Consider the following 21,918-nt stretch of genomic DNA (forward strand, 5'->3'; position numbering starts at 1 on the left):
CTCGAGAGATCGGTGTCGCAGTTGCTCGCCGTGCTGCCTCGAACCTAACCTGTTGAGCATCCCTTGTCGCGTCCTCCCAACTCTGCTTTCAACCGATTTCAACGGCTATTCTTTTGTGGCAGCTTGAACAACAACATCCAGCAAAATGGGTTGCGGAATGGGAATGATTAAATACTTACTCTTCATATTCAACTTCATTTTCGCGGTAAGTTCTACCTTCCACTAATCAATTGTTCGCAAAACTTGTTTGTTTATATTGAAATTGAGATAGTCTTTCGAAATAAAAATATTCTTTTCTCTCCCCTTGTATCATTCTATTGGGTAAAATAGAATAATCGTGTTTTGTTTAGTCACCGCGTTTACATAATACTTTTACTTTGTTTCATGATCTCATTTATATGTACATGTACTTTTTAGTAAATAAAGTTCCGTCGGCGGCACTAGCAAATATTTATATCGCATTCGAGTATAGGTCAATTGTACCGTCTCAGTGGCGGTGATATAGTTATTGGCATGTTTTATTTTTGAAACGGCAAATATTAAGAATCCCTGATATAGAAAATCATTTTTTATTGCTTCTTATTTATATTTCAAAGATCAAAGCAACGTTATTCACTGAACACGTATACATATGTATTGTATTTTGTAATAAAAGATTTATCGAATAAAGAATAGAAATTTCTTTATTTTGGAGTTACAGTGTGAAATTTCATATAACCAGCAGTTAAGGTAGAAAGTGGAGTGCAAGTAATTGAAGGTTAAGTAGATTTATGTAATCTTTATTTCGTTTCAAATAGCATATCTGTTCTTTTTTCCCCAATTTAAATTACAATTGATTTGCACGGACTGTGTGTGTGTGTGTGTCGCCTATGATATACATACAATTAATCGTCTCTAGTTAGTGTCGATGTCACACACGTTTATCGAACCATAAGCTGAACCCAATACTTTCTGAGTCAGTTTCTTTTTTCGATACGCTTATTTCAACACACGTCGATGTAGCCTGTGTGAGTCATGCGATAACGATACTATACATACAGTACGTACCATCTACCATCTTTCGCCGCGTACACGTATCAACCAACTGCCATTGTATTATTCTGAACAATTCAACAGTTGTACGCGAAAAATATATTCTTTCGCGATGATTGCTGCGACATATCGAAGGAATACAAAATAATACAAAATAATAATTGAACGTACGACTATTTATTTGTGTAACACGTATGCGCGCATACTTTAGTTGAGCAAATAACGAATAGAAAACTTGTTCCCCCTTTCGTAATTGGATATTTCAAAATTCTTGCCTGTTTAAACAATCTTCCTATGTACATGTAGTATAATGTACACACAAGTGGACTGAATACGCTGCGCGCGACTTTTGAAATGGCTTCCTTCTGGTTTATCGCGTGGAGAATTTTCAGACATTCTTAACGAATTTCTGTTTATTTGCAAACATTTTGTTTGGAAATCGTACATACCGCGTACTCGCTTGAAAATAAAATTTATAACAATTTTCAATCTTTAACGTGATCTTATCACACGGACACGTAAGTGTAGTTACTACAATATCTTTTTTTTTCTTGTACTAGTTATAGGAAACTGGGTGAATGTATATCCTTTTCAACTATTAAATAATCGATATAGCTATTCTATTTGTGTCAGGAGTGTGTACCACCGTGTACTCGATTCGATCGAGAACTGGTTTCAGCTCCATGTTTCGCTATGTGGTACATACATATACACGAATTCGCCTAGGAATTTTTTTTTTAGCAAAAACCAGGTGAAAGGTTGCCGCCTTGTTCTTTCAAAAAAAAAAAAAATAGAAAAAAACATTATGTAAAGAGATTTGGAAAGAAAATATATTTTATTTTAATTATTGCTGTAATGGTTGATGGTACATATTCAGAAGTAATAATACTCTATTTTGTTATATGCAACAAGAATATTCTATTCAATGTTGCGCGATGTCTTTGTATAATTGACTGACTGAATTGTACGACTGTAACGTATGATTGGTTTGTTGAATGACCTCTGCGCGAGTCGTTCGTGTGCTTGGTATGCGATCCTTAACTTTGTTCTGTTGCTGCCTTCACTGCGCGCGTAACCAGTCTCTCTCATGTTGTTTCGAAGGAATTATGTATTCCGTTTTTCATCATTTGATTATCAGAATCTTAATTGAATTCTCAATGTGATACATGCCACAAACATTTGGAAGTTCTGGTTTCCAGAAACTTTTCGATGCAGGTTCCCACATCAAAATTTCAATTCGACCTTCGCGGGACTTTTAAGGTCATCAAAAAAATAAATAAATAAATAAATAAATTTATTTCGTAGCTTTTGTCTGTGAAATACCTTTGTTCGCATCGTTCATATTTTACGGAAATTGTTGATAGTTTCGAGTGTGCCGTATACGTATACATTCGCATGGTTTTTGCGGTGACGTAGTCGAATAGAGCGATTGCGCGCGATTGGCGGTTAGGAAATCCCGATGAAATGACGGGTACAGACGAAAATGCGCGAGAGAGACGGAGAAGGAAAGAGGAAAACAGAGCCAGTCACGAGCTCCACGAGTTTCATTCGAGCTCTTGTGTTTTTAGTGTCCGTTTCACCGTTTCGCCGTTTCACGCTCGTCTCGTCCTCGACTCTGTCGTGTCATTTTCGATTACTGACCTTGCGCCAGTTTTGCGCGTTTCCGTTCTCTCTGTGCGCGAACAAATTCTCTCTGCGATCTTGCGCACCAGTCTTCGGAGCAAAAACGATCAAGATGAGCTGTGTTTCGGACTGTATCAAGTGGTTGCTGTTTATTTTTAATTTTCTCTTTCTAGTAAGTAATCACCTATCGATTTCCATGCGATGTGCTTCGTCTCGAGACGCGATCCTTCTTCGCATCTTCTGGCTCCTCTCCCAAATGTGTTAGCTAGGGGAGGGATATACAATTTATTATATTACAGGATATTATTACAAAAATGAACTTGTGAGCATTTAATGAAGAAATTTTTCATTTTCGAGTTAAAATAGCTCCGAGTGCAAAGGGTTAAAAAAAAAAATCGTTGTCCTAGATCAGTGTTTTCCAAAGTGTGGTATTCACGCGTACCCCTACTATACCCCTTGGGGTATAGGGTATAGGAAGAGTTTGGAGGGGGTTCGCACTGATTCTAGTGCAAGAATCCTGGTGCCGCGGGAGTCTACTGTTTTGTACTTGTATGTACAAAGTACAATGGATGTAAATACACGCCTGCCGCACTTAATACCGATTGTTCTTAACCCCTTGCCATGTCATCAAGCTTTCAAAAACACAGAGTATTAAATATGAATGTTACTAATGCCTTTCTTAATTTAAATGAAATAAAATTTGATTCGTTTGTAATCCATACTTCAGCATTAAAGTAATAAATGTAGGCATAGAAAAAAAAATGTAAATTTTCCTTTCCCTTCTACGACATTTTTCGGGATAAAGACGCGCTCTGTTCAATCGCTGTAACTGTAAAGAAAATTACACGGCAAGGGGTTAACGGAAGAGATGATACTCGGTGTTACGTTACGACAGTTATACATCTAGAACGCGGCGGGTACACAGATGTCGAAACTTTGGGAAACAACTACAGTTCTAGACCCCCCTCTACTTCCTTCGAATTCCTCTGTCCACTCTGTATGTACAATAAGTTGTTACAGAGACTGAGCTGATCGTCGACGAGCTAACAATAAGATGATTTGTATTTTGTATGCTACGCTCCCGTGTAGTGGTTGCAATTCCGTTCTAGATTCCTTCGTTTGCTCAAGTTGTGTTCTCGCCTCGCACTGTACACACAGTACACAGTGCGTCCTTGACATTTTTCTCATTTGTTCAAATTCCATATCGCGCGAGACGCTCTTATGAAATATTTCGCGTCCGATGCGTCAGAATCAATGATAAAATCGCGAGACTGGAACGAGTTCGTTGTTGGTATGCGTCATTGCGTCACGAATCAACGAATTCCTGCGGAAACTCTGCTTATCCCTTTGCAGTCTACTCGAATTTGGACTCGAAAATTAAACATTTCTTTCTAGCTAGAATATTTCCATTCTGTATGATTTTTAAAAAATTTTATTAACAACATATTTAATAATGTAAACAATATTTTTAGTGGCGCCTCAGAGTCGCCGCGCGCGAGTGCCAAGGGTTCCAACATCTTCGTGAAATCTCGTTAAACATTTTTCGCAATACGATCACAGTACATTGCTGCACTGTTAACGACAGATGTACGGTTGTTAAAAGATTCAATTAATGAATTATAAACTGTTGATAGTGTAGGATATTGGTCGAGAGCATTGGCAGCAGTACCGTCAACTTGATTAATAGCTGTGTTCGATTTCAACGTTGCTGTCAAGATAATCTCGCGACGAATGCGATTTATACAGAGACAAATTACTTTGTCGTTTGTTACAATGCGAATGGAAGAATAAGCGTGAAAATATGTTACGTAACCGCAATAATTTTGCGAATGTACCCGGAATATCGACTATACTTCCAACACGAAACCACGATAACAAAGTCGGTGTATGTATTTCCGCTTCTGCCACTTCCTAGTAGAAAGAGATATGCAGCATTGTAAACGCGTAGAGTTACCGATGAATATTTCGTACATATAGAAGGGCATTATATTCTCCGCTTATTATTAACGACCAATTGATAACGCGGCAGCAGCAGCAGCAGCAGATCACCACAATTGGCGTGTCAAACACACAGACGACTGCCAAGACCGTGATCTGAAAAATCTGAATCGAACCTGATGCGTTAATAGAGTGCATCGCGGGTGACGTAATACAATCCAACACCATCTGGCTCTGTTGAATTAATTTCCGATTTTTCGAGAACAATCGATAAAATATACGCGCGCGGAATGGGGTGTTTTGGTCTTGGTTTATCATCGAAATTTTTCGTAAAATTGCATTCGTCTTAGAGATTTAAAAATTTCAAGTTGCACGTGAAAGATTATGTACATAATGTGTAACTATTCAGATTAAATTCGATAAGGGAAATGTGTTTATCGCGTCTCCAACATTTCTGAGAACAGCGATCTCAAAGATCTCTGCTCGACGACGACGAAAGAGTTCCATAATAAGATCGCTATCTACGCAACGTTTCGTAGCATCTACACGCCGCCGCGCCGCGCCGTATGACGTAATATAGGACACCACGCTACACCAAGCTTCTATCTCTGGCGAGCATGTATTATTTATGTATACATATATGTGTACTATAATTTCGGACAATACGAAAACAAAGACGAAAAAAAGAATGTTAAAAATATATTTCTTGTTTCGAGATATTTTAAAAGGAAAAGGATGCTAACGTTAAACGGATTCCCATATATGTACGTAATGTTGACATAACAAGCGGTATCTAACGGTTCATTTTTCACAATACATATCGTAAAAATTACATAAATAAACGATAAACTCATTTTTTCTTAAATTTTGACTTGCACCACTTTCATAATTATGGACATACATATATTAGCATGGCACTTTCTTTTTTATATATCGTTATATCTCGCCAGAGATTGATCTTTTTCAGTGTGTCCGACGAAAAAAAGTGTCAACGCTGTTCGTTTTAACTGCTTGTACACTTGTTAGCAATTATCGCTGCACGCCAAAAGAATGGCCTTCACCCAGAAAATGTCCACGCGATAGGATTGTTCTTGTAACTACGAATCAGTGGTATACACAGTACATACAGTATACATACCGTGCATCGTAAATTTTCCTGGAGGCTGTTGAGTCATTCGCTTGGTTTCTTTCATCTGTTTCACGTGTTGTTTACGAACGATATCCGCGCGCGCGCACTGATACACGCAGACACGAGGGTCTCGAAAAATAACTTTTCAAGCGACCACCACGTCCTTTATCTGACAATAGCCGGTCCCATTCAAGGCTAGCGCGTCGTTTAAGGCAGGAAACAGGTTTTTTGTTACTGTATTGGTGGGGATTCGCCTTCGGCTTTCTAAAGAGTTGGACTTTGTGGAAGTTTGAGAGATAACACCGTGTCCAAAGCAGTGAACACGGGTTGCCTTATCGGGTTGTCACGCGGCGCTTGTCCAAGATTATCATTTCAATGGCAGACGTGCATCATTGATAACGCCGGACGCTTCCGCCGCTGCAAATTAGTACTAATAACGTTGCGCGATAAATGGCAGACGAGCCAAAAGCTGTTTTAATAGAAGCGGTGACGCTTGCCACGCTAATTGTGAGTCAATGTGTATGTACATATGTATACGGATGGACCTACGCGAAAATGCTTTCAACCGTGCTCGAGTTGTTGAATGTATTTCTTTGCGATTTTATCGAGTAGATAATTTAACGATATTATCGTCGTTAGGTGTTTGTATTGCACGAAGAATCATAAATCATAACTGATTTATCAATTTTCCCGGGAAGCTAATTTACCGCGAAGTTCTCCACTTGAAGCGAGTTCTATCTTTTTTCTACGTAAGAATATCGAGATAACAACTTTTATTTTTCCACGAGTTAAACGATAAGGAGAGCCCCTTTACTTGGTATTGTCTCTGGTCTGGTAGAACCAGAACAATTAAACCGCGTGTCATTTCTTCCGTCGCGATACTCGTTCGATTCTTTAATTAGACACTCTCGCGGAGGTCTAGACGAGATTAGCGATCACGGTGTTTCTTTCCTGTTCCTGGTGACGTTAGACGCGCGCGCGTGATTTCCAGAGGAAACTATTATCAAGGAAATACGCGAACACGATTACGTCACTCGCGGTTAGGCGACCCCAAACCTATGCAAGATGTTGGCGCAGCGAGTAATCAGCGAGAACACAGGCAATACATACCTATTTTTGTGTAACATTTCGCCGAACGAAAGGGAGAAAATCAATTTTATCTTGCCGGATAAGACGGATCTCGAGATCCGAGATATCGCGCGAGAAAGTTACTCAAGAAAGACGTCGCGTCGCGTCGTCGCGCGTGTGGGCGACGTTCATAATCCTAGACTTGGCGTCAGAGAATTAAATGATTCAGAATCGTTTTATCGAAACGATAAAACATTCCGCCCACTCTTTTCGTTGGACGCACAATGCACGCTACTACACAGTCCTTATCTATTTTTCACAGTGTACTCCGCTAAATTCTTTCTTTAGCTTGAATTTCCTAGCGTGAAAACTTATTGCGTACGTGACTGTAGCTTATCGATTCGAAAAGTGTTTACTATGTCACCGAGGTATATAGTAGAAAGTAGAAACGATGGAAATTGTACAAAATCGAACGAAACGTGGTTTACATTAGGTGCATAAATGAATTCGTGGCTCGCTGTGTAGTAACGATGCTAACTCGTTTGTTATAGCGTCGCCGCACCGCGTCGCGCCGCGCCGTCGTTGAATCATGTGACCCAGCTCCTCGCGCATTGTGACAAATGTTCAATAAGACACATGGGAGCGATTACGGGAGCTTTTCATCTATTACATTCTCAATATCGTAACATCTGTTACGGATGCGTAAAATCCGCTGACTGACCATTGTTATTCCCCTTTCACATTATGAATTATGAATTGCGTCGCGCGAATAACGCGACCGTATGCAGAGGAATTATTAGGACTTACGCGGCTAATTCGTTCCAGTGTCAGAACTTTCTAATAAAAACTTGATCTGTAGTTTTCATTTTTATTCGTTGGGGAACGTGCCTATACAATTATCATACGTATCTATTAAACAAAATAAAAGATTGGAAACCGCTGGTGTATGTAGAAAAACCGTTCAAGTCGAACAGCGCCCGAGCGCCACTGCTGAAAGGTTATATTAATACGATCTGCTTTGTACACGCTGTATGTACGTAGTTATTTGAAAGGAAAATTCAACTAGACCAATTATCTTCGGAAAATTTATGACTCATAAATGGCTGAATGCATACGCTGTACACACGAGCAAACACTCTTCGATAAAGCTCCCGTTCTGGCAATCAAAAAACGAATGTCACACAGTTTGGAATTGGTTTTCTCATCCGCATTCTACGAATTCGTGTAGGTCGAGGACTTGCAGCAATTTCGTTTTTCCTCTTTCTCTCTGTGAACAGTTTGAAACAGTATTCTTTTGAAACTGTTCAAGACACGTTGCTCTCTCTCTAGAAACAACTGTGTTCACTGTTCACAGTTCACAGGCACCTTCGTATGTAGTAGTTACCGTCTGGCAAAACTGATACGTTGTGTGCTCGATATCGTGGAACTATAGTCGCAGGCGGCGGATTACAAATGATAAATACACGCTGCACTCTAAAGTTGAATAACAGACAGTCACACGTGCGAGGATCCCATCATCGATCACGACAATTTTGAGCGTGTGCATGACACGAAGGCGTATGTCGGTCAAGTTTCAAGGATGTAATATCCTTTAGCGTTCGCGTTTAATACTTTCTGCGTTATAGAAGTGTCCCATTTCTTTTTTATTTAGAATTTAGAATCGCTTAGAGATTGCTCGTTGAATCGATCAGACCGGATCGCGAAAAAACATAAGAATAATAAAATAGGAACCTTTCATCGGAGTACATAATCATTTGTTCCACTCGGCTCGATATATTTTTAATTTTTCGAGATCGCGAACAGCTTCGTTTAATGCAAATAGAAAAATGTATGTATTGGAAGTAACTACTATTCGCGTATCACACATTTGGTTTTTGCGGGAAGAATGCAAGCTTCACAAAGGTCACTAAACGGTTAACTCCGCTGCCATGGTGTATCGCGTATGGTGTTGTAGGTAGGAAATGGGTTTCTCGGAAGTCGAACCGAGACTGTACAGTCTTCCTGTGTACAGTTCTCAGTATTTTAGCGGTCTTTACTTCTGCGACTTGACACCCCTTAAGCCTTAAGCAATTCACTGTAAACCTCGCGAGCCAATTCAACCGAAAAAAGATCTTCAACAACTTTATTAACCTCTTTTCGTATAACAAACAAAAGTACAGCAAGGAGTTTGACATTACAAAAAATCCAAGTCGAAAAATTTCGATAAAATAATGACGTAAAGATCAAGTACAATTATCGTCGGCCGAACAAACATTTTCAATAAACAGGCCAGTGTAAAGATACCAGTCATTACAATCATCGAGCAGCAATCACGCCATATTTGACCACACTGTGAAAGCATTTCCTACTGTACTTCCTCGAGTCGTTCTTCGAACGATATGGCTGCCAAGATCTTTATGCGGAAAACACAGGTGGCAAGTAAAAAGTTGAGGGAAAACTCTCTTAATCTTTTTCAAATTTTAAATGGTGCCCAATGCATCCATTTTTCTAATAAATGCATCAAATCCACAATGGTGGTGATTAGGGCTGTTACTTTCCTTCGAAGGTCGAAGATTTTAAAGCTTCGGAGCTTCTTCGATTTCAGAAACTTCGAAGGTGATGAGAATCGAATTTTTCAAACCTCGAAATTCGAACCTCTGTAGTAAATTATTATTAGAGGATTAAAAGAAACGGAGTTTCGAAGCGTTCAACTTGGAAAGGGCCTAGCCGATTAAGATGGTCAAAACTGCCCTTAGAGCTTTTTCAACGGCTATTGAACCATTCGAAAGCTTGCCAAGAAAAACCCCTCTGAGTAAAATTTCAGCCCTCTAGCTTGCCCGTGAGGGTAGTTACAGGGAAAAATAGATTTTGCGGTTTTCGGCGCATTTTCCGGTCTAAAATGCGTTCTAAAATTCTGAAAAAAATGTGACACATTCTGGATCCCAAGGCGCATTTTTGAGAATTTTTTCAGATTTTTTTGTTTCAAACTGTGGTCGTAAAAAATGAAAAACCTCAAAAAAATCGGAAAAATATTTTTTTCTCAAAAATATGAAAACATGCTATTTTGCTGTTTGGTTCCCTGATAAAGTACTATAACAGGCAATGTTGTCAATTTTTTTTAGATTTTTTGTTCGGCTGCATCATTGTCAAAAACAATAAAAACCGAATTTTTTCGACGTTTTTGCTGTGAGGAGGAAAGTTACACTTGTTGGCTTTACCGTGTGCGTATATTAAGTAATTTTTAGCGTTATTACACTGAAACAAGCAATTATTTTACCTAAAAAATGTGATTTGAGAGAAAGAAAAAATTGTATTCTGTGCGATATATACCAGAATGTTCGCAACGCTTACAACATCGCCGGTTGGCACCGCGGTTAAGGCGTCCGACTACGGAGCGGATACTCTGGGGTTCGAATCCTGTCGATAGTGGTTTTTTTTTCCATACGTCAAACTTTATTTTTTCAATTTCTTATTATGTATATGGTTTACTCATACGAGTTTAACAATGTTTTTTTAATGTTTTAAAAATATTTAAGTAACATTTTTAAGCAAAATACATACAAAAATAGTTTTGGATCATAAAAAGTATTATAAAACTCCAGCATAATGCATGTACCGTCGACGGTCAACTCCGGTCTCAGTGCCTATAAAAACCTGGAGTTGACCGTTTTCCCTGGCCTTCCATCCGAACGGGAAAGGACAATATGACAGTACATAGCAGGTACAGAGGTAGTTAATTTTTACCACGTTTATATTAGTTTATGATTCTGGTCGCGCAATAATCAGCTACGAAGAATACAATGACCGTCGTAAAAACTGGCCTGCAAGGAATCTTATCTTTTTGGGAGGGTGGTTATTATTTCCCTTACTAATAGCTGCGCGTATTTTCCGTACATCAAACTATATTTTTCCAATTTCTTATTATGTGGTTTATTCATGTGAGTTTAACAATATTTTTTTAATGTTTTAAAAATATTTAAGTAATATTTTTAAGTAAAATACATACAAAAATAGTTTTGGAGTATCTATTATTTCCTTGATTCTCTAATTGTATATGTTCATCATGGCGGTCCTGTTTAACATTTTTAACATTAAAAATCATGAATATAGTTTCTAGGCCTTTCGGAATTTGTAGAAACGGGTAAAATAGAAAGAAGTATATATAGCAGCTGTTCTTCCGAGTTGTCATTGTTAGCCAATTAGCTGCTGTTTTTACGTGACCTGTTAATTACAGAATTATTTATTTCTCATAAAAGTAAATATTTGTATGGAGTTGATAGAAATAGACTTATCTTTTATAATTGTGGGCAGAATGCGCGATTTTATAGGCACTGAGACCGGAGTTGACCGTCGACGGTACATGCATTATGCTGGAGTTTTATAATACTTTTTATGATCCAAAACTATTTTTGTATGTATTTTGCTTAAAAATGTTACTTAAATATTTTTAAAACATTAAAAAAACATTGTTAAACTCGTATGAGTAAACCATATACATAATAAGAAATTTGAAAAAATAAAGTTTGACGTATGGAAAAAAAAACCACTATCGACAGGATTCGAACCCCAGAGTATCCGCTCCGTAGTCGGACGCCTTAACCGCGGTGCCAACCGGCGATGTTGTAAGCGTTGCGAACATTCTGGTATATATCGCACAGAATACAATTTTTTCTTTCTCTCAAATCACATTTTTTAGGTAAAATAATTGCTTGTTTCAGTGTAATAACGCTAAAAATTACTTAATATACGCACACGGTAAAGCCAACAAGTGTAACTTTCCTCCTCACAGCAAAAACGTCGAAAAAATTCGGTTTTTATTGTTTTTGACAATGATGCAGCCGAACAAAAAATCTAAAAAAAATTGACAACATTGCCTGTTATAGTACTTTATCAGGGAACCAAACAGCAAAATAGCATGTTTTCATATTTTTGAGAAAAAAATATTTTTCCGATTTTTTTGAGGTTTTTCATTTTTTACGACCACAGTTTGAAACAAAAAAATCTGAAAAAATTCTCAAAAATGCGCCTTGGGATCCAGAATGTGTCACATTTTTTTCAGAATTTTAGAACGCATTTTAGACCGGAAAATGCGCCGAAAACCGCAAAATCTATTTTTCCCTGTAACTACCCTCACGGGCAAGCTAGAGGGCTGAAATTTTACTCAGAGGGGTTTTTCTTGGCAAGCTTTCGAATGGTTCAATAGCCGTTGAAAAAGCTCTAAGGGCAGTTTTGACCATCTTAATCGGCTAGGCCCTTTCGCTGCTAACAATAAGTTATATACATAATATTTGATACACAGTTATACACGGACAGACACACCTACATTTCGCGAAAAAAATACGCCACCACAGCTAAAAGATTAAAAAGAATATTTATCGATCATTATTGATCTCAATTCAATTCTCATTAATAATCTCAAAAAAATAGTCAATATCAATAACCTCGCATATTATTAACATCAAAATTAAAAATATATTAATTAATTAATTATAAATTAATTTTTATTAATCTATATCTTATTAATTATTATAACATTATTATCTATAAATATCCCTAATTTATTCTTTATATGAATATTTTTAGAAATTTCATCTATATATAGTTTGTAATTTATTTAAATATTAACTCACTTAAAATTTACAGAATCTTATATTTTTTAATTTCCAGAATTTTTTTCACATCTACATATCTTAATTATGTATATTTTCAATTTTAAATCATTCCTATATAATAAAAATTAATTATTTATTCATATTTAGACTTTGATTAGAATTAGGAATATCGGTCGATCGATGTCGATCAAGTTACAACTTTATATGATTCGAAGACTTCGAAACTTCGTGCACTTCGAAGACTCGAAAGACTTGGAAACTTGGTATGTACACGGTTGGAAGTTCCCTTCGTTCCCTCGAATCCTCGAAGAGTCGAAGCTTCGAAAAAGTAACAGCCCCCCGGTACATAGTAGTGAATGTAGTGATTCTACGAATTTCGTTGATTTACGAGCTTTCTGGACGAAGAGGGTAGCTCGTAGAGAGTTTATCGTGGTCGTTCGGGATGGCTCTCAGAGAAAAGTACGTTGAACCAGACTCTTACGATTGGAGGGTGTGACCTAAATTCACATACACGATCTTCGCGATCATGGTGTACCATGCAACACGGAGTGTGGAAGTGGAGTGTCCAATGCCAACCGGTTGGTGTTGTGCAATGTGACGTAATACGTAATAAGAAACTGCCATCGGTGGCTGAGACGCGCTCGTCGTAGTCTTCACAATCGTAAACTTGTATCACAAAACTCCATGGTGATCAAAACTGTTGGGAATTGTGCACATAGGGAGGGGGGCCGCTATTGGCTATTTCTGATAGTTTAACACTTTGAGCCACACTCGCACCAAGAACAAGTTTTACAGGAATATGTATGTTATTTACGACTGTTGTTATCGATAAAAGTGTGCTTTTATCAAACTCTGTAAATGTAACGCGTTAACGGGGGGGGGGGGGGACCTTTCGTAAATGGCCTGTTTTTCAAGAATTTTTTTTGAAACATGTAATGCGTAGATTGATTTAAAATTTCAGGTAGTATCATTTATTTTGATGTTACACATGTAATGTAACAAAAATATTTTATATAAATTTTAATCGTTGATACGAATGGTGCAACGGCGGCTTGAAAATGGCATCCTGTAAATGCGCCGTGCAGCGTACAATGCACAAAAATGATGTGAAACAAAATGGAAGTCAAAATGGAATCTCTTCTTCTTTTAATAAAATTTGCCAAATTGCCAAAATGGCCAAGTTTTGAAAAAACGGATCTTCTGTTACAAACACTTGCTAATAACGCTCAGCAAAAAAAAAATCGTCATACCGAGGCGAATTATTTATAGAATATTACGTATGTACACCAAGTTTCATTAAGATCGAGTAATCGAGTAAGTTTTTGAGCTACGTTGCACGGCGTTTGCCGAAACGTGTTCACTTCATTAAAAATGCGTTTAAAGTTCGAGCGTTCGACGAAGGCCCTCGACTACTTACCTGAGCCGCTCCGCTCTCGATACAACCGTTCACTTTATTTTGAAAATAACGTACGAGAATATCTCTGATCCCTTCCTAACTTTTTTCATTATCATATTCCTCGGGAAACTTCCGATCGATTTGAGCAGAAAAAATGCTAAAAAATTTTATTTTACGCAAGGTTCCCCCCTTAAATGAATAGTTTATAGGTAAATGAATTTTTTACAAAACGAAAACGAAAACGAAAGTCCTTCGTTACCCCCCCCCCCCCCCCTTTAAAACTGTATCATATACTTTCTGTACCGCGCGTTCTTCAACTGTAACGGAAGACAAAGGGCTGTACATATCATATTTGTCTAATACATACACACACGTGTATAATGTGCAATACAATTTTTCATTTTTACAGATATGCGGCATAGGCATACTTACCGTTGGCATCCTCGCACGTGTTCAACTGTCTTCTGTATCCGGAACCTTGGACACAAATGTCATGTTCCCATCGATAACGTTAATCGTTTTGGGAAGTATCATCTTTGTAATCTCGTTCTTTGGATGCTGCGGCGCCATTCGGGAAAGTCATTGCATGACGATTACCGTAAGTGTATACACTTTAAAAACCGTTCACGCGGCTCTTCCCAAAATGTTAGACTGCGGAATTGATGTAGTGATAAAAAACAAAAAAAAATTGTATTTTTTAGTTTGCATCGTTTCTTCTGTTCATCTTGCTCGTACAAGTGGCAGTCGCGGTATATGCTTTCGTCGTCGTCAAGAACCCCGAAAATATAACCGACGAATACAAAAAAATATTCCATAACCAAACGGAGGCACACAAGGAGTTTATAGATGTTGTTCAAAGTGGAGTAAGTAATAGAAATTCCTTAGTTCCGTAAGTTCAAACTCGTGACAATGCTCTCTCTCGATCAGCTCGATGAAACCGATACATTTGTTCGTTTGTATCGAATGTCCGAATATTCAAGAAAATGTAGCACCAGACACGACTCTACAGAACTTATTCCGTTATAGTTCGCGTGCTGCGGTGTCGAAGGACCGAGAGATTACCCTGGCAGCATCCCTTGGAGTTGTTGCGCGGACAAGAAAGAAGGAGAAACTTGTAGTTTCGGCGAATCTTATAGGGATGGTTGTTCGGGAAAAATAACTGAGCTGCTCAAAGTTGTAGGCCTGACTCTAGGTGGTATTGCTATTGGCATTGCTGGAGTTGAGGTAACTATTCACTCTAGAATTCGTGACAAAAAGAAAGTAAGAATTTTCTTCGGTACATAACGATGAAGATAAGTCAACTTTCTGTTCCTGTCTCTCCTCTCCTGTCTCTCATTGTCGGTATCTGCTGTGCAGTTGTCACCTTGAAATTTTTTGTGACGAAATTTCGGTACATAGGTTACAACCAATAAGAAAAAAAAAGTCATGGAATAACAAGTATTTCATCGGCTAAAACCGTATTGGTTACAAATAAGGATTATAAGTAACCGAAAATTTTTTCTCCCGTTGGCAAATCTTATCGTTGCGGAGAAATTTCATTTCGATCACAGACTTATCATCGCAGTTATCATCACAGAGAGGCATTTATTTCGATCGCTCGTGACAGTTATCGATGGGAGAAGTTTATTTCTCGGTCGCTCATCATAATAGAGTTGTCGATGAGAGAAATTTATTTCGATTGTTCGTAACAGTTATTCGATGAGATGAATTTATTTTGATCGCTCATCAATATTGAGAAAAGAATTATCAATGAGAGAAGTTCATTTCGATCGCTCACGTGACTCATAACACACAGTTATCGATGAAGGAAATTTGTAATAGTTATTTATTATTTATTAAATAGTACAACTTTCAAATGGTAGACAATCACAATTATCACAAAGACAGTTAACAAACAGATTTTGTATTGTTCTTATGGGGCTGTTGATTCGTCTTGTTGTACGAAACCTGCTTCTCGATGAATCTCACAGGTTTGCTTCATCCGAAAAAGAGTAGACAACTCGATAATTATATGTATAACCAACCAAAACGAATTTTCCGCATCGATAATTATTATGAACAAGTGAAAAGAAATTCGATCATCGATAACTGTTATGAGTCACGTGAGCGATCGAAATGAACTTCTCCCCTCGATAACTGCTTTGAGCAATTGAAAAAAAGTTTTTCTTCCTCGATAACAGTTATCGAGTAGGGTCCAATTTTTTGAACGCTAATAACTGTTATTTGTAAGCAAAATGTATAAAAAACGATATTTTTTAATCATTTTGTTCTTCGAATGTTTTTCTTTGTATAGTATATTTCGTGTGCATTTTATCTTAAATTTCAATAATAATCCACTTGGAATAATACTTGGGATACTTTTGGTCTCTGAATTTTTATATTATTACAGTGGAATACACTGATCGAACTGATGCTGATTCAATCGCCGTTCTCTTATGTAATGTTACAGCTGCTGGGCATCATTTTCGCACTCTGCTTGGCGAATTCGATCCGAAACACAGAACGCAGGGGTTACAGAGTCTAAACACTTCGAGAAAGAAAGTATATATGTATATGTATTTATATGTTGCGTAAACGGTAAATAAGTAAACACTTACTCTACCACTTGTAATTCGAGCATAAAGCGGTGGTAGGCGTAACAAACATTGTAATGCAACAAATTTAGATAGTTCCAAAGGACGAACGGCGGCGGACAGGATCTAAGAGCAAATGAGACATGAGAATGTGCCTTTTTATTTTCATTTTTCGACCATTGTTTACGCGTTTAAACCTTATAATATTTGTATGTGATATTGAATGTATAAACGTATTATTTAATGTAGTTTTTTTTTATTTTGATATATATTTGTTCCATTCATTTGGATATATTTTTTATTTACGATAAACGAAACACAATAGTAATAATAGTAATTAAATATTAACGATGTTGATCGTGGTAATCGCGCGGTGCAAAGTGTGTTTGTAGAAGCTTAACGCGTTTACTTCTTCTTCGTGTTGCGTATACGAAATTTGAAATTAGATAGCAGTCGTCTCACTGTCGACAACTCTACAACTTACCTAGCATTCTTGCACACGCGATGGGAACAAATTGATCGTTAACGAGTTAATTTTCTTTTCGAATTGTATTACAGTTTATGGTTAGTTGAAATGAAAAACGTTACATTCTACAATATTCTAAACCTCGGATAACGAAATGTTAAATCACAGTGCGTCATGGTAGTTCCGCGAACGTATAAAAAAATATTTTTATATTAATATTTCACATCGCTTACAGATGCTTTTATATAAGATACAGTTCATATTGTTGTTTGTACAGCACGCGTATTTCACTATATTTTTCAGAGAATAACGTTGAATCATATACATTTCCCATTTAATAAAACTGTATTTTTTCTCGAAAAAAAAAACCGGAGGCTTATCCTTATTAATCCACTGACAATTTCACGTCCGAGAAAATCGAACCGAATTGAAAACGGCGCGGCGCGGCGCGGCGTTTCCTTTGTACGAGGTCGTTCTGCCGTGTTTCGAGCGTAATTACCACAGCTATTTACATGCAAAATGAGACATCGACGTAATTAAATAAATCTCCGTTGTTTATTGAATTACCTGTCTCTATCGTAGCGGACGATACGATCAAAGTGGACTATTAAATATAATAATACATATAATGTACCGGCACTGTATACCGATAGTTTTGTAGGAACGGTTTTCTCTAAATTGAACATCGATTATGCGCCTTTACATTCGTTATATTGTCGTTATTTATTAAGTTCAAGAGAAGATAACTTACATCTGTTTGCGTGTGTGTGCTATAATACATACTATTTACAAATTCCCCAGATCGCATGTACGGCGGCGAATCGATCTCTCGATTTGCTCTTTCGCTTCGTTTCTCCATTTTTCGTTATTCGTTATTCGCCGGAGGGGAGCAGTGCTTGGTAATCGTACCCTCGATATAATGTAAACTTACACGTATCTTACGGCTATGTTTCCATTAATCGATTACTCCGAGACTGCAGGACAAAAATTCTTTTTCTTTCGTCGTCGAAACTCCTTCGTTGTAGAGTTACTAAATGTTAAAATTAGTCTCATATAGTATACCATTAACATCTCTATGATATAACTAGATACAAATTATATACGCCACACATCGTTCTCCATTTTTTAACATCATTTATAGAGTGATTATGCGTTAACGTAAAAGTTGGATGTCGGACTTTGGATTCCGAGCCAATTTTTAAACAACAACATACGAAATACGAACAGACGTGGTTTCGTTTGTGAAAGGTTGTAGAGTAGATAAAACATAAAACGGCTCAACGCAAAAGACAACTTTGCACCCGATTTGCATTCGATTTTTAGCTCGGCAGACTGTTCACTGTGTTCACACACACCTGGTGATGACGAGTTGTTGTCACTTTCGTGTGTAACTGCTACTTATCGTTTTAGCCAGCTACCAGCTTAATTAATAATTAGACAAGTTCTCGCAATCGTTTGTGTGTTTCGATAATTTTCTTTATCTCTATTCAGTCGTCTACAAATTGTATTTCTAATCGATTGTAAGTCGACGAGAAAGAAGTGTACTGAGCCGTCGTTAATTAAAAGTTATTTTAACTGATGGTGCACGCTGAAAACTTCCGATAGACAACCCATTTGCTGCAAGCCTCTTTGCATAAAAAAATACCAACGATTTAACATTACCGATAAAGTCGTACACAGATCCCTTTGTGGGAATTATTAAACTGATTTGCGTGTTACTCTATAATTGCTGTAACAAAAATTACGCGATATCTCATCGAACAAGCCTTAAAAATTTTCATAGAAAATATTGATAGAAAAGTATACGTACATACTGGTACAAACGGATACTGGCTGCAAACGGGTAAATGGTACTCGATAGCGGAGCCATTTTCAGATCGCAGAATCTTTGTTTACCAGGCGTCAGTCCAATCGATTGATTCACCGATTATAATCCGTGCCATCGCAATCGAATACCTATTTATTTACTTGTAAAATATCTTGATTTGTTACATCAACGTTACACGGACTAATGATATTTTTTTTCTTTTCCGTCTCATCGAATTCGACCGTAGAAACCGTGACGCGAAAGGTCCGTCCGTCCGTTACAATGTTTCGTTCGCGACATACCATAAGTACCTACGTTAATCGCGGATCGTTTTTTTTTTCTCTCTATCATAAACAAGTCACGCTTATTCTCTACTGTTATCCACGACAAGAGACATTTCTGTGAAAAATGTGTCGCACTCGACACGAGCAACGAGTAGATTACAGCGTGCCTCGGACGTTTCTTTGTCGACGATCGTCCAGGAAATAGTACAAATTCATAAAAAATCGTCGAGCGACCCTTAATCTAGAGTTTCTAAGCTCAAGGTTTCGGAAGATTTAGATGACGCGTCGCGTTCGAATCACTCGGGCTCTGTTTGAAAAAAAACGTAGAAACTTCTTGTCGCTCGTTCCTAGTTCCTACTCGTTTTTCGGAATTACAATTCTCCTCTTTTTATTCTTCTGTTTTGTCTGTGCGTAACGCGAGCTTTTAAGAATATAGGGATCTGTGTGCCATTGTTTATCGTGATCCGGCACGACGGGATCGCCGATGGAAGCACTGGAAACGCTTGAAACGACTCCGATCTGCTCGATAGATCGCGAATCGTGAAACACGGTCACGATACCAGTCTACACATTAAGCTCTAACAACGTTTCGACAACCATGATTCGCTTTCACCGGTATATGCGAGTATTACGCTAATCGAGAAGACATTACCCTCCGTCTTGTGAGCAACAGTGTACGAGGTGTGCCAAAAAAGAACGGAAATTTCGTAATTTCGCGGGTTGTACATATTTGTGTCTGATGTTTAGTCGATGTTTACATGTGTTTTGGAAAATCATCGATTGTTTGTTCACACTTGATTGCTTGTTCATGATTTTTGACCAAAACCAACACTGTAATGATGCCCCGGCTTCCATATTCACCGAATATGGCCTCCTGTGGCTTTTACTTTCTTCCGAAAAATTAAGAGCACCTTAAAGGGTTGTTTTTCAGGCACCCCTATCGTTCAAAGGTCGAGTTCCAGAAGTGTAAAAATGTTGAAAAAACGCCCGAGTATGAAATTCAACAGAGTTTAGTACGATTTTTATTCATTTTCGATCTACAAATGTTTATATTACCAATGAAAATAGAATTTTATTTGGTACCGCTTTCTTAAAATTTGTCCAGAAAAATTGTAAATTCCATAAACATCCGTAGTCTAGTAATATGTAACGGAGACTATTATGAAAGGGATAACGTGAAAAATGAAAATTCGCGTTATTTTTCCAACACACCTCGTATTTCGAATACAACAAATTCTGTGTTCTGCCCGCCTGTTTGTAACCGGGGAAGAGTGGTGTTTTCACGTTTTCACCAAGGAAAATCGTATGCCGAGATCATTCGCTCGCACGAGGGACGAAACGTCGACTGTTTCTGCTGAAAGGAGGAAGCTCGAACGTAAACGGAGAGAAAAGAAAAGAAAAGAAAAGAAAAAACAACGAGAAAACGTTAAGGACACCGACGCGACGGATCGGTGTGCGAATCACTTCGGCGGCCATACGAACGAAATGACGCGCGCGCGGTGGTGTCGGCGTTATTTCCAATGGTTCAATCTTCGATGCGTGTCGTTCAGGGATATTATAAAAATCGTGGGCATCGAAGATCCGATCGGATAATGGATCTTGTTTCAAGTGAGTAGCGTATATTTACAAACTCTGGTAGCGAGTGAGTTCGGAATAGTTCGCTAGGGGTCGGATTCGTGCACACGTCGCGCGTCGCTGAGGTTCCTCGTTGATAGGCAAACTAAACACTGTGTACCTCTCATTATTGATTCGTCGAGTGTCGGACACACTTGTCGGAATAGCGCCGTTCGAGGAGGACACACTCTGCAAAACCATTCTCCGCAAACGTATTCTCCTCCATCGGCGCGAATATACTACTCCAAGTTTCTATCTAGCAAACATTTACATTTCACTCTGTATTACGAGTCTAAACTACACGGACGTTCAGTCGTGAAACAAAAGAATTTCAAAGGGTTCTTTTCGCGCAGCGAACGTTTTTAAATGAAACGATACCGGATGAATGCGTGAGTTGGTAAAGGGGTTTGAATATTTACCCTGTTCCACATTTATTCCAGCACATTGCAAGCGAAATCTTTAGTGTGAACAAGTTTGTCACAGGAATGACGGGGGAATGTTATATCTTTTTGAGATTTGTCGGATCAACGTTTCATCTCACACACACACACACACACTCACACCCACACACACACACACACACACACACACACACACACACACACACACCTGATCAAGAAAGTCAGAAGTGCGGTAACAAAGTAATCCTTGGACCCAGACTTCCTCGATCATATATGTACACGGTATATCTATCTAGAAATGTTGATCTGGAAAATCTGAAAAATATCACGTTCCATTGTTTCCGTTACAAATTCATTCGTGCCAAGGATTTTGTTGACGAGCGTGGTGGATAAGGATAAGGTGAGAACGCAGCAAGAAGTCTTTGAATCATCGTGGATCATCGGCGTAAAACCAGTTTGCCTATCGTCGTCGTCGACGGGGATGCTCGTTCGGCGTGCACGTTCAGTGGAGGGTTTTGCCTCGAAGTTGATCCGCGAGCGGGGACAGCTTGATGATGTCGGTGTCAAGTTCGGCAGACGGTGTGTCATCCGAATCGATGAGACTGGCGTTGTTGGATCCGGTCGACGAGGGTACCACGAGCTCGTCGAGGAAGTCAAAGGAGGCCACAGCTTCGCGTTCCTTGTCCCCGTATCGGACGAAGAAGTCGTCGCCTCGTCCGATGATCGACGGCCTTGAGGAGCCCCAAGCCGACGGGAGTCGCAGCACACGGTGTGCCTGGGCCGCCGATGCTGAGAAACCAAGCGCAGCGGGTCAACATGCCTCAGACCTCACTTGATCTCTTTTCTCTCTCTTCCTATACCGGCTCTAGCAGACACAGAGTAGCTCGGCTTAGCACTCTCACACGTATCACCGCCCCCTCTCTCTCTCCCTTTATCTCTCCCTCGCACGTCTCTGTCGTATATCATTTTTTTTTCGTTTACGTCTTCCGTTACTTT

General features: G+C 38.5%; 2 protein-coding genes across 15 annotated transcripts in view; one reads left to right on the forward strand and one right to left on the reverse strand.

Moving 5' to 3' along the window:
* Tspan6 (tetraspanin 6) lies at positions 1 to 16,598 on the forward strand. 2 transcript variants are annotated; one of them, XM_076421468.1, is made up of 5 exons: positions 1 to 205; positions 14,187 to 14,375; positions 14,479 to 14,640; positions 14,804 to 15,001; positions 16,227 to 16,598. In XM_076421468.1, exons 1-5 carry the CDS (start codon positions 146 to 148, stop codon positions 16,299 to 16,301), a joined length of 684 nt encoding a protein of 227 aa, XP_076277583.1. In that variant the 5' UTR covers positions 1 to 145; the 3' UTR covers positions 16,302 to 16,598. The 2 variants fall into 2 exon arrangements, with proteins under 2 accessions (XP_076277583.1, XP_076277581.1); XM_076421466.1 differs by lacking the exon at positions 1 to 205 and adding an exon at positions 2,501 to 2,827.
* Positions 2,778 to 21,918, reverse strand: part of LOC143207673 (uncharacterized) — a 378,264-nt gene continuing 359,123 nt past the window's right edge. For 9 of the 13 annotated variants that reach the window (XM_076421364.1, XM_076421367.1, XM_076421366.1 and 6 more), the window contains one exon: positions 19,353 to 21,711. In XM_076421364.1, coding sequence (XP_076277479.1) covers positions 21,425 to 21,711 — 287 coding nt within the window. In that variant the 3' untranslated portion in view covers positions 19,353 to 21,424. Of the gene's footprint in view, positions 2,921 to 17,514; positions 18,773 to 19,352; positions 21,788 to 21,918 lie in introns of those variants that run through there. The other 4 variants (XR_013008715.1, XM_076421369.1, XM_076421373.1 and 1 more) reach the window with 4 other exon arrangements.

This window comes from Lasioglossum baleicum, chromosome 4 (assembly GCF_051020765.1).
Source record: "Lasioglossum baleicum chromosome 4, iyLasBale1, whole genome shotgun sequence".
Taxonomy (NCBI): Eukaryota; Metazoa; Arthropoda; class Insecta; order Hymenoptera; family Halictidae; genus Lasioglossum; species Lasioglossum baleicum.